Genomic DNA, 14,247 nt, shown 5'->3' with positions numbered 1-14,247 from the left:
ACACCCATTAATCAAGTAATCAGGCAACATGTGCCTGCATTATTGCATGAAAAGCCAAAGAGAGCATGTAGGAGACATGTTGAGGGATTCTTTTTCATTTCTGTGCTGAGTTGCTAGTGAATTATCTCACAAGGGTGTAGAGCCATCACTTCTGTGATGTGATTAACCTTAGACCTAGTGCGAGAAGCCTCTCTTTAGACTAAGATTCTTCCATTTGGCAATGAAGACATTGGGTACTGTCATTCAGGGCAAGCAGATACTGTACTTTCAGAATAAAACACTGCAATATGGATACTTGCCTAGAAATGCAGCTTGAGTGTTAGAATTCTATGAGGTGATAAAACTGTAAAAATGTCAATAATAGAATGAAAAAGACTGAAAGTTAACTGTTGGAGTGCCCCCATAAATCTGTATTGTTTTGTTTCTTTTGGCAGATATGGTCCGGAAAAAGAATCCCCCTCTGAGAAACGTTGCTAGTGAAAGTGGGACACAGACCCTGGAATCTGCAGGCGCTACGAGTGAGGACTCTGAAAAGCAAAACGAACCTTCATCTGATCCCATGCAGGAAAACACAGAGCAGAGTGATGCATCAGCTGACTTAGACAGTGAGGATCATTGCATGTCTGCCTCAGAGACAGCATTTAGCATCAAAAAAGACTTGAAAGGTTTGATGTTCAGTGAAAAGGCTGGCTTTGATTATGAAGGCCACAAGAAGGGAGGAAATGTTGCATCCTTCCCTCTTGATGAAGTGACAGACAAGATTATGACAGCTGTCTCATCTGCAGATGATGAGGAAGTATGTGGATCCTTGACATCTGCTTCACGATCTGAACCAGATGGCACTGAGGATGAGGTTTGCATACAGTCTACAGCCCAGTCTGACAAAAGTGAGGAGCATCAGTTATCACCAAAGGCTGAAGAAGTGTTAGTACAAGTTTATGATGGTAAAGAGGACCACAGAAGCTCAAGTCCTTCACTCTCGGCTACAGAAACACCCCAAGTGCCTTCAGATGTGGTAGAGGGACTTGACAGATTAAAAGCAGAGTCTTACTTGACTGACAACCCTGATGTGGCCCCCCTATCTCCAGAACTGCAGGACTTCAAGTGCAACATCTGTGGTTATGGTTATTACGGCAATGATCCCACAGATCTGATCAAACACTTCCGCAAATACCACCTGGGATTACATAACCGCACCAGGCAGGATGCAGAGCTCGATACAAAGATCTTAGCACTTCATAACATGATGCAGTTTAGGTACTCTAAAGACTTGCATAAAGTCAACCGTGGTGTTCTTTCAGGGGTACTTCACGATCTTACTGCTCAGAGGCCCATGATGCTAAATGGAACATACGATGTACAGGTTTGTATTAATTACAACTTTTTTCCACTTAAAGTTTGATAGACAAATATGGATAAATGTGCAAATCTTTTAAATTATCTTTGAGGTCTTACATTTTATTGTATTATAATGCTTTCCTGGCTTATTGTGTATCACAGTATGATCTTACAATGCAAGAACCATTTATTTGTTGTAGTGTTATAGGTATATATTTTCATCAAGGAGTATAAAAATCAGTTAACAATCGAAATCAACAGAGTAAAATATTCTTGTTTATCAGCAGATTCTGCTTTTCTTTCCTGCCATTTTGTAGCAACATCAGATATCACAAATAACCAACAAGGTGCCCTGCCACCAGGCCAGACATGCTTTGAGACTAGTGTGGAAATATTTCCATGCAGTTGGAACATTTAGCCTGCTTCATATTAAGTCATTGCCTCTGATATTAGAGATGGATACAGATTTCTTTTTCATAAATCAAGGGCCACACTAAGCAAAATGTTTTGTTTTTTTTTACATGCATTCTTATAGAAACCTGAGTGATAAGATTCTTATGAGATGACATATTTTTCTCTCATATCCCAGTGTAATTTGAGCACAGGACACTAGAGGTGACAAATATAAACATGTTGTAATTAAACGCAGTGTATTTAGCATTATTGGTGAATCTTTGAGGAAGCACAAGATTTGTGAACATGGCTATGCTTCTGTGGAACTACTTATTTATAGAAAGTGAGTTGCACCAGAAAAGCAAACCGTGAGAAAATATATTCATGACTGGCTTAGTGTAAGAGTTTGGGATAGTTGTGTGTGTGTGTGTGTGTGTGTGTGTGTGTGTGTGTGTGTGTGTGTGTGTGTGTGTGTGTGTGTTGTCAAGTGGGTTGGAGTGGTTTTACTGGAGGCTAATATTGCAGTACTGTGTTTTAGGTAGAAAGTAGGAAATACTGTACTAAACTGCACTGAGGATAACATTTTCAAAACGATGCAGCAACTGATGCTTTGTTAAAGCAGAACAGCAGAATAGTACCTCTTTATGACTTTAAGCAAATAATTCCTACAGCAGGCCTCAGTCAGCTTTCCTAGTTACCAAAATGGCTGTTGGTATGTCAGGGATTAACACTGTGAGGTGCTAGAGAGCTCTACCACATTGCCCTTGGTTTATTTCATTCAGTTTCTGTTTTCATTGTGTGTGGCTTTGAGCAGATCTGGATCATGGTCAGATGGGGCCCTAGGCAAGGTAATGGATCGGGGCCCCCATTCCATGCAGCCAGCTCCCCCCACAGCCATTCTAATGTCCCATTACTTGACCGTCTCTCCCCCAGTTACCATAAACACCGTTCAAACCTGTCTGTGTGCATATTGTTTTGCTCTTTAGTTCTACAGTGATTACAGATATTTGGATTTAATTAAAAACTTTTATTTCAAATTTTATAGCACAAACACTGACAGCCATTTGCTAAACAAAACAATACAGTTTTACATTGAAAGAAGATTTAGCATTAACAACAGTAAACATTGCTGCCTTTGAAACTCACATCTACTGAAATCGCATATAACCCACATTCGTAGAAAATTTATTTAGCAATTGTGGTGGGTTAAGTGCACCTTTGGGCTGTGTTAAAACCCTGGGCCAGTTGCACACATTTTTAGGATTGTGCATAAATGCATGTGTTCTTTAATTCACCTTCCTGATTGTCTTCAGTTATATTCCTTGTTTAATAGAGCACCACTTGTTAGAGTGTGTTTTAAATTTGTAGTTTTTAACATTTTCCCAGTAAGCAATGAAGCAAAACTATGAGCCAATAATGACAAAACTACCCATTTCAGAACATTTCAGTCATAAAAGGCCACTCAATCTGCTGTCATTTTAATCCACTAATAGCCAATAAGCACAGTCTATGCAGAAATAAAAGTCATCTGAATAATTCCACATTACATAGAGCTGCAACTAATGAAGAGGTTGCTGTTGGTACAACATTTCAGTGCTTCATCTAGAAATTCAGTGTTTGCTGCCTTTGAGCAATAAATTGCCTATGTTACATTAAAAATGGTATGTGTCAGCAGTAAGTCTACCTGGTGTGGGAAAAAACCCACAGTCTTCTGTACTGACAGCAAGTGTGCTACCTGTTGCACCAGTGGCACTGAACAACAGAACTATAAAACTCTATGTCTGACACTGACAGACTGTAATCCTCAGTAATTTACAAAAACAAAACAAAAAAAAAAGGATTTAAAAGTAAAGTAGACCTGGAAGTTGGTGTGGAGGTTTAAGGTACTTGCTTGCCAATAGTTAAGATCAGGATTTATTTATTTATTTATTTATTTATTTATTTATTTATTTTACATTTGTTGACGGGGATAGTCTGATTGGATATATGTCCATTTTCAGCAGAGGCCTGGGGAGAAGAGCTCCAAGATAATAATACACATTGAACATTTAGTAAATGCTAGTTTCAAGCAGATTACAGTCATAAGCAATACCAGCATTTAGGACATATAGTACTTATTATAAAACACTTTACAAAACATAACATTATTTCCAAAGTTATATATACATAACATTACATTCAGGTTTAAGACACATTGAACAGCAGTTATACAATTGACCCTTCCTGAAATGGTGTGGTAGATAAAAGTTAGAAGTAGTTGAAGGTAAGGCACGTAAGAAATAGAGAGGTCACTAGTCGGGGTTAGTGCAAGGACATTACCAATGAGTTTTTAAGTATTTCTTGAGTTTGTTTTTGAATCAAATTAGTGAGAGTTCTAGGGTCAAGTCAGCTGGGATTCCATTCCATGTTTTTTCAACAGAATTGGCAAACAGAGAGTTCCCACCTGAGTAGTTGGATTTGTATGTTTGAACTAGGAGTCTAGTGGATGATCGCAGTGGCCGGATGCTGGTGTAGGGGCTGATAATATTTTTCAGTGCAGGTGTATTTTCTGGTTGGTAAAGGACTTTATGTGCCACTATTAGCTGGTTGAACTGCAGTAGGCCAGGCAGTCAAGCCATTCTAGGTGATTTAGGTTGTGACAGTGGTGTGTTCGGTAGGCTGTGCCAGTAGCAAATCTGGCAATGTGGTTATAGCAGGATGATAGTTTATTAGTATCTGTTTTGTTTAAGTTGGAGAATAGAGGTGAGGCATTGAGAAGAGTTGATAGTAGATGGGAACGGGCAATTGCAGTTCTAGCAAGTGGGGAAAGGAAAGGTTTGATTCTGTAAAGAGAGCCAAGTTTTTTATTAATGGTTTTGATAGTTTGACTGATATGCACATCAAACTTCAGGTTGTTATTAACTATGACACCCAGTAGTTTAGTTTGGGCTTCTGGGGAGATGACAGTGCAATTGTTAGCTGTTATGTTAAGGAAGGCAGGGGGGTCTTGCATGTGGGGGAGAAGAGGAGCAGCTTAGTTTTGTTGGAGTTTAGGATTAGATGTTGATTGGAGAGCCGTTTTTCCACTGTATTGAAGGTATTTTGGGTTAACGTGAATAAAGTAGCTGGTGAGTTGTCAGAACAAATCAAGGTGACGTCATCTGCATATTGAATACAGGTAGCATCTGGGATGACTGAATGAAGGTTGTTGATAAAATGGAGAAAAGAAGGGGTCCTAGTATCGAGCCCTGGGGGACTCCTAATGTGATGGGTAGGCGAGATGATAGCTTGTCCTGCCATAGGACTGCCTGTTGCCTGCCCTGCAGGTAGGATTGAAACCATTGGAGTGCATGGTTGTTTAAGGAGAAGACCTTTAAGGTATTTATAAGCATTTTGTGATCAACCATATCAAAAGCCTTGGATAGATCTAAAAAGAGTGCTGAGGAAAGTTTGTTATTATTGCGGTTGTGGTTAATGACGCTAGAGAAAGAGTGGAGGGCAGAAGTAGTACTGTGGTGTGGCTTAAAGCCATGCTGAAAGTTGGACAACAGCTTGTTCTGTGTGAGGTAGTGCATGAGCTGTATGTGTACACACTTCTCCATAATTTTAGCTAGAGGTGACAAAATAGCTATGGGTCTAAAGTTTGACAGTTCAGTGGAATTGCCCCCTTTATGGAGAGGTATGACATGGGAGACTTTCCATATAGTGGGTACAGTAGCTTCAGATATAGCTGTGTTGATCAAGATTGAGATGGGGTATGATACGGTGTCAGCAGCTTTTTGCAGATAGTCTGCTGGGAGGAGGTCAGCAGCCAGGGTGGTGGGTCTTAGTTTCTTAAGTAGGGCATGAATAAGTTGAGTAGGAACAGGTTGGAAGGTAAAGTATGTTTGGGTACTGGGTGTGGCTGCATTAGAATTAGAGCCATTGGGAAAGAGTTGGCTGGCTAGAGACAGGATAGTATTGCAAAGAAGCTGTTGCAGTTATTAGCAATGTCTGCTGGGGATTTTTGTTGGGAAACTGAGGGGGGTGGAGTGGCGGTTTGGCCTGGGTGGAGTAGTTTGTTTATTCCTGCCCAGAACTTTTGATATTTGTTTTGGTGTTTTTGCAGTAGATGGTAGTAGTAGTTCTTTTTGTCTAAGGTTATGGATTTTTTGGTGTCATTCCTTAGCTGTCTGAATCTTAGTTGATCAAGTGGGGCTTTTGTTTTTCGGTAGGTGGCCCAAGCTTTGTTTCTGAGTGAAATTTTGGTTTTGGTATCAATAGAAAGCCATGGTGCAATATTAACTTTGGTTCTAATAGAGTGGCTGGGAGCATGGGAGTTAAGAATAGCAAGGGATTTGGTGTTAAAGTATGCTACTGCTTCATCTAGGGGGAGACTTTTTAGTACTGACCAGTTGTATGCCTTAAGTTCATTTTGAAACTTGGTGATAATAAAATTCTTGTTGTTTCGATTTGACTCTGAACAGACATTTAACTAGACAGTTGTCCTAAATGGGGCATTTTAGACATATACTTGCCAGACACACACACACACACACACACACACACACACACACACACACACACACACACACACACACACACACACACACACACACACACACACACACACACACCTTGTGATGTGAGGTATGTATCTGCTCACAGCTCTGATCAGGCCTGGCTGCTCTTTGCACAATTCTTGTACTGAGAGGCATGGGGCTTGGCTGTTCCTCTGTATCTGTGAACCCTGTTTGCTCCAGATCCTCCATTACCATTTATTTATTTATTTTATTTTACATTTGTTTACCGGGAAAGTCCGACTGGACACATGTCCTTTTTCAGTGGAGGCTGGGGAGAAAAGCTCCAGTTACAACGGTAAAATACAAAATACAAAATAAGTAACATAAAGCATACAGATATGATACAAATGCTTGGTAGGAATATTGTAAACGTTTACATAGATGTACCCTGTACAAGTCACCAAGGCTAAGTACCTGTAATGTACATAACAATATCAATCTAACGTTATAGAAACAGCAGGTCATTTGAGGCATTTTATAGAGAGTAGTAGCAAATATCCTGTAGTTTGTTATATGCTAATTGGAGACATTAAAGTGCGATTCGTTACAAAGTGTTTAAGATAATTGCACAAGCAAGAGTTAGTGGTATTCTTTTCCTTATTGACTATGTCAGTGTTAGATTGCGTAGAGTGCTAGGTGTGAGGTAGTTAGGAACTACAGAGAACTTGTGCAGTAGGAGAATAGTTAGTAATTAGCTGGGAGTAGTGCAAGGGCAGATCCAATTGTCAAGGAGGGAGATTTTTAAGGTGGCTTTAAATGGTGTTATGGATGATAGGGGGATAAGATTAGTTGGTAAGGCATTCCAGAGTTTACCTATGTAGTTTGAAAAGAGGGAATCTCCCGCTTGATTTTTGGATGTATATGTTTTTATGTGGTTTCTGTTGGTTGATCAGAGTGGTCTAGCAAGAGCATAGCGTTTAAGAAGAGTTTGAAGTGCAGGTATTTTTTGCAGATGTTGTAAAGCTCATGCAGTTTTCTAAAGGACCTTGCATTACAAAAGTCATCCTAACAGTGATGTTTTTCGGTCTTGCTGTACAGTTAAGTCTCCTTCAAGATCCTAATGCTCGTGCTGTGTGGTGATGGAAGCTTGCATACTGTGTCTCCTGCAAGGTCCTAATGCTGGTGCTATGTGGTGATAGAAATGGGCATGCTGTGTCTCCTGAAAGATCCTAATGGATGTGCTGTGTGGTGACAGAAGTTGGCGTGCTGTGTCTCCTCCAAGGACCTAATGCTGGTGCTGTGTGGTGATGGAAGTTGGCATGCTTTATCCCCTGCAAGGTCCTAATGCTGGTGCTATGTGGTGATAGAAATGGGCGTAATATGTCTCCTGCAAGGTCCTAATGCTGGTGCTATGTGGTGATAGAAATGGGCATGCTGTGTCTCCTGAAAGATCCTAATGGATGTGCTGTGTGGTGACAGAAGTTGGCGTGCTGTGTCTCCTCCAAGGACCTAATGCTGGTGCTGTGTGGTGATGGAAGTTGGCATGCTTTATCCCCTGCAAGGTCTTAATGCTGGTGCTGTGTGGTGATTTGGGTTTTACTTGTTTTATTTACAGGAGACTTTTTATGAAGGACAAGGCCCCACAGCCAACCCAGTACCTTCACCCAGTATGGGCCCTAGTTGCCTAGTGCTGGATCTGGCTCTGACTTAGAGGACATCATTTAACTTAGATGTAAATCTAGTGGCAGCCCTAAAAAACGCACTATTATTGCTCTGTGCATAACCACGCTACCACTCTTTAAGCAGCACTTAACATTACACACTAATGGTGCAATAAAAATGACCTTCGTTTTCCATGTCAGAAAATGCAGCACTCAGATGTTTAGCAATGATCCTCACCGGCATTATACAATGTTGGCAACAACAAACAATTGTTAAAATTCTAAAAGACTTTGAAGCTCTTATAAATTATGACTTTTCATTTGATACTGATATATAGTAGCTACTGTTTACAGAACGTAATGAGTGGCTACCTAATCCATAGTAATGCTGAAGCCATGCTACAGTAATAATTGTTCCACTTTATACAGCTCTTGTCAGACCTGTTATACTGTGTTGTACACTGTTCTGTAATTTATTTGCATACCTTCTGGTGCATATGGAGAACATACAAAGACAAATGTTGACTGTTTTCTGTTTATCTTAGCACATTCTTTGAAGTGAATTTTGCTTGAAATGCAGAGCACTAAATGACTCCTTGCTATTCAGCACTCTTTGCTTAGAATACCACCTGGTGACCTCAAAAGACACTCAGCATCAGTAAAATTTTTATCAACCCTACTCTGAAACATGACAGCCTCATATGTCAACGACAGTGTGGCTCCGTGGCACAGAAGAACGGTGCATGGACTGTATCTCAGGCGACAAGTGTTTGGTTAGTAGCCCTGACATGGGAGAAGTGAGGTAGAAAGGGGAGTAGTGAAGGGCTCCCCTCTCCAGTGGAGGAGGGTTTCATGCATGTATGCATTTTGGGGGCACCCTGGGTATGTGTGCTTTCCCTGGTAGAGACCAAGAAAACCAGTTCCTGTGCTTCAGTGGGTGGACCAGGCCTGCATGAAGGGAATGCCCCTTCTCTAAGTGAGGGGGCATCCTTTTCAGTAATCCCATAGCACATCTGCACACCTTCTCTAACACTGAGTGCATGCCAGGATGACAGGACTGCATAATTAAAAAAAGTAATGGACCACCTCTCAGTTAACTCTTGTGGTGGTGATGCAGAACTGAAGGACCTATTCAGTTGGAGTTGGCTGTTAATCAACAGGCACAGGGTGCAAAGTGATAAAAAAACCTTAAGTCAAAGATTCCTTGTGCTTATGGATTAAACTCCTACTCTCAATTAACCTTAGCCCATCGGTGTATACATTTAAGAAAGAATTGGATGACTACATGGGCAACAGCAAGGGTGTTCTTCCTGTTTCACTGTTGCAGTCATCACACTTGGGTTATCTGTCTGCAGGCAGCCCTCAGTCGGCCCGAATACCAGAGTCTTGGGATTTCTGCGTCGGATGCTGTCACCTCATCCATGATGTCAGGTCATCAGGGGTATAAAACATGCAACCAATGCCATTACATCAGCTTTTCTTGCCGCGCGACAGCCCGAAGCAGAAGTGGTTCGCAAGTGCCGGTCGGCAGCTACCTGAAATTTTTGTTTTTCGAGTTTCAAACCTGAAGTCTTCTAAAGCTAAGTACTCCATTGGGGATCCTTTTTTCTTGCTCTAACCGATGTCAGAAAAAGTTAACAATTGTCTTGCCTGTGGAAAGCAAATATCTCACAGATATTTTCATTCTTACTGTGTCACCTGTTTAGGCCCAGACCACGACGTCCCTCGCTGTTGGTTTTGTGCCTTGTTCAACACCCAAACTATTCGTTGTCGCGCTATTTTTGTCTCTAAATTCTTTTGCTCTCATTCTTCGTATTCCGAAATGGCGTCAGTAAGCCATCTGACTACCGACCTTCTGAAAAAATGCAAAGATAAAGACAGAGACAGACATCATAGGTCCAAAACTGCTGGCAACGCTTCCGTTAAGCTAGTCGCCAGTCCACCGGTACTCAGTGAGGCGCTTTTGCAGCCCCTGTTACCTGCTTCTACAGATTCGCAGACCTCTACTGAGACCCATTCGGAGTCCGGTATGCCATGAGATGCTTCTTCGACTATGGAACCCGCAGATGTCTCTACCTTGGATGGGTCCAGAGCCGCCAGCTTTTGAGGATGTATTCAGACCTTCCGATGTTTGCATTAAACCGACTACTTCGTTAATGACTAAATATGCCGAATTTCTCAGGCCCAAAGTTTGTACTACGCCTAGGAAACTGACCAAAGCACATTCTCAAGCTCCCATGGCACAGAAAGAAATGCTTAGAATGGCTGAAGACCTTATTACTTTAATTAGGAGAAGTCAACCTTCCCCCTCTAAAAGACAATGAATTGATTTTCCTTCAGATTCTTCAGACCATGAGTCTGATGACTCTGACCCCTGTGATTATCAGGATATACCCTTATCTACCTATGAGGACTCAGATGCAGAGGAGTCAGTTCCCTCAGCCTCCCCCCAGAGGACCTTTCTTTCGGTGAAATCTTGCATACCCTAAGAGAGCATTTCCGCTGGGAATGCCAGGACTACCCACAGTCCAAAAAGAGACTCAGGGAATTTTTAAACTTGCCTCAGCATAGGCCTCTAGCTATTCCCCCTGTCCTGGATATTGTAGATGATGTCTTCATGGAATCCAGCCTTACCCCTTATACTTTACCACCTGCTCCTAGAAAGCCTGACAGATACTACAGAGTACCTGACTCAGAAATTTCTCTTTAAAAATCCCACGGCAGATCCAGAAACCATTTTACAGGGACCTAAAGCTATTAAGGCTTCTACAGCCAAAAAATCCTACCCCTTCGGACAGGGATTCTAGGGCTCTAGACAGATGGGGTAAGAAGGTATATACCGCTGCAACTCTTTCCATCAGGGCTTTAAATTGCCAGTTTCACATGTTGAAGTATCAGCAGCATATTATTGATCTAATTCAACAAAAAATGTTGTTGATTCCTGATTTTGCAGAAAATAAGGACTTACAAGACTTAATGCATTCTGCAAACCAAGTTGGTAAACATACTTTGCAGTGTGGATTTGATGCCTTAGAAGCATCCTGCAGGGCTGCTGTCACTGGGTCTGTTCTGAGAAGGCATGCTTGGCTGAAGGAACAAATCTTGCCAGACCATGTCAAGGCAAAATTACTTGATGCTCCATTAAACCAAGAATGTTTGTTTGGCTCTAAAGCAGAAGAAGTTCTTAAAAAGATGGAAGGAAAAGCTAAAGCCATGCAAACTGTTAACGATTTCTTACAGGTACAGCCACCTAGATTCAGTAGACATTGGCCTTCAAAAAATTCATCCTTTCCAGTTCCTTCCAGACCTTCTCAGCCCAAACCCAGGGGCAAAGGACCACAGAGACTACAGTCTCAGGGTATGCATAGATCTAAACAATGGAGTGCTCCCTCCTCACAAAAAATGGGAGTGGTAAGCCACCCCCCTATGGAAAACGTTCACAATGACTTGTCCTTATTCCTCCCCAGCCATGCCCAAGTACTTGCACACCTAGGAGGAAAACTCACCCTGCATGCAAAAAACTGGGAGTATATTACCCAGGACTGATGGGTCTTAAACATTTTATCCCAGGGATACAGATTCTATTTCCACTTTCTGCCAACCCCAAGTGGATTGCCAGACCTTCCTCCAAACCAGTGGACAGAGGCCCAAAAGCAAGTACTTTCTCTTCTCAGTATTAGGGCTATTCAACCTGTGCCAACAGAGCAAAGGGGACAGAGTTTCTACTCCAGACTGTTCCTGGTGCCCAGGAAAGAGAACTCTTGGCGCCCTATTCTGGATCTGTCAACCCTAAACACCTTTCTGGTGGTACCAAAATTCAAAATGCATACACTCCAGCAGCTCCTTCCTATGCTAGCCAAGGACACCTGGCTAGTCACCCTAGACTTAAAAGAAGCTTATCTGCACATCCCCATAAGGGAATCTTGCAGGAAATATCTATGTTTTAGGGCAGGCTCTATGCACTATCAGTTCTCTGCACTTCCCTTTGGCTTATCTACTGCGCCCAGGGTATTCACAAAGTGCCTGGCTCCAGCCATTGCTTACTGCAGGCAGAGAAATATTCAAATTTACCCATACTTGTACGATTGCCTGATTCAGGCGGACAGTCAGGAATTGCTGCTTCAGCACCTGATGTTTGTAAAGAGACTTCTAACTTCTCTGGGGTGTACCATCAACGAAAAGAAATCACATCTGGTACCCAGCCAAAAGATTGTATTCCTGGGAGCAAGCTTGAACACAACTTCCCGGATGGCATTCCTCACTCCAGAAAAGCAGGTTTATTTGACAACTCATTTCAAACTACTAGTCACCCAAAACCAGCTATCAGCAAAAAAAATACTGCAAGCCCTAGTGTTCATGGCCTCATGTATTCTATTGATTGCATATGCAAGACTGCATATAAGGAAACTCCAATGGTACTTAAAAAGTTTCTGGTGTCAACATTCACAGGACCTGGAAGCAGTGATTCCTATCATTCCTTGCCTAAGGACAGAGTTCTTTTGGTGGGCAGAGGCTTGCAACCACAACAAGGGACTGACTTTCTCACAACCCCCCACCATCCAAACTGTGACAACAGACGCATCAGATTATGCATGGCGGGCTCACATGGCAGGCAAATGCATTCAAGGCAAATGGAGCCCAGGACAAATTCACCTGCATATCAATCAAGAAGAAATGTTAGCTGTACAGAATGCACTGACCGTGTTCAAATACTTTATCCTGCCAGGACAACTCCTGATAAAGACAGGCAACACCACAGTTATGTGGTACATAAACAAGCAGGCGGGAACTCACTCCTACCCACTCTGCAGGTTAGCCATGACACTGTGGAACACAGCCTTAAGCAACCAAGTGCACTTGCAAGCTCAGTTCCTGCCAGGCAAACAAAATTCACTGGCAGACGTGTTAAGCAGAAATCTAATGGACCCACACGAGTGGAAACTGGAACCAAACTCATTCAGACTTCTAATACACAGGTGGGGGTAACCAGAGGTGGACCTCTTTTTGTCCCCCCAAAACCATCAACTAAACAAAATTTGCACCACATTTCCCCACAGCTAAGCTTGGAAAGTGGATGCCCTATCCTTCACACGGGAAAACCTGTCAATGTATGCCTTTCCCCCTCTGCCCCTCCATCCAAAGGTACTCCTCAAGATAAAACAGGACAGGCCAAGGACAATCCTTATTGCACTAGACTGGCCATACCATCACTGGTACCCACTCCTGCGCAGTCTGACAGCAGTGCCACCCTGGCAACTACAGCAGACCCCCTTTCTGCTGGCCCAGCAGGAGGGACAGATTTTGAAACCTCAGCTGCAGACCCTGGACCTGGCAGCCTGGCTTATTCCCTGGACACATCACTAGCAACCCTCAGCAAACAGGTGCTGGATGTTATCCTTGAGGCCAGGAGGCCCAGTACTAGGAAATCCAATTCAGAAAAGGGGAATAGATACTGTTCTTGGAGCCAGTCTCAAGGGAAGGACACAGCAGTTCCCTCCTTGCCTCAATTCCTAGATTACCTAGCAGAGCTGCTCCACAATGGCCTCTCCTTCTCATCAATTAAGATTCATGCCTCTGCCATCTCAACTCATTACAATGCTGAGCCACCCCTCTTCTCTCACCCTCTGATCATACAATTCGTGAGAGGAGCTAACAATTTAAGACCCCCAAGGAGAGCTCCCACTCCTGCCTGGGACCTTAACTTTGTACTAGAGAAGCTCACACTTCCCCCTTTTGAGCCTGCTGCTACAGCAGAGTTAAAATTCCTCTCTTGGAAAACAGCCTTACTGCTAGCCATCACTTCAGCAAGAAGAGTGTCTGAGTTACAGGCCCTTATGGCTGTGGAACCCTTCATTATCTTCCATGCGGACAGGGTTTCCCTCAGAACTAACCCATTTTTTATGTCCAAGGTGGTATCCAGTGTGGCTCAAAACGAATCCATCCATTTGCCAACCTTTTTTCCTAATCCTCAGAATAAAGGTGAAAGGATCTTGCACTCCTTGGACATTCACAGACAGCTCAGGTTCTACCTTGACATGACTAAACCTTTCAGAAAATCTGACCAGCTGCTGGTCAGCTTTGCTACAGGGGCAGAGGGCAAGGCCATTTCAAAACAAACCATTTCTAAATGGATAGCACACTGCATCCATTTCTGCTACAAACACCATGGAAAACCTACCCCACAGGGGATCAGGCCTCATTCCACTAAGGCTACATCAACCTCTACAGCTTTTCTCAGGGGAGTCCCTACCAGGGACTTCCTGAAAGCTGCAACCAGGAGTTCTGTACACACCTTCACCAAGCATTACCACTTACCTATATTTTCCAAATACAGAGCTGGATTTGCCACAGCAGACTTACATGGCCTGCTAGCC

General features: G+C 42.7%; 1 protein-coding gene across 1 annotated transcript in view; it reads left to right on the top strand.

The window, feature by feature from the left end:
* Positions 1 to 424: 424 nt before the first annotated feature.
* The window catches only part of TRPS1 (transcriptional repressor GATA binding 1), an 803,228-nt gene continuing 789,405 nt past the window's right edge, over positions 425 to 14,247 (top strand). Inside the window, exon 1 of the mRNA XM_044067100.1 lies at positions 425 to 1,363. Within this exon, the coding sequence (XP_043923035.1) occupies positions 437 to 1,363 (927 nt within the window). The 5' untranslated portion in view covers positions 425 to 436. The remainder of the gene's footprint in view (positions 1,364 to 14,247) is intronic.

This window comes from Protopterus annectens, chromosome 3.part1, assembly GCF_019279795.1.
Source record: "Protopterus annectens isolate FY-2018-M chromosome 3.part1, PAN1.0, whole genome shotgun sequence".
In the NCBI taxonomy this organism is placed as follows: domain Eukaryota; kingdom Metazoa; phylum Chordata; order Ceratodontiformes; family Protopteridae; genus Protopterus; species Protopterus annectens.
This window is presented reverse-complemented; position numbering and strand designations above follow the sequence as displayed.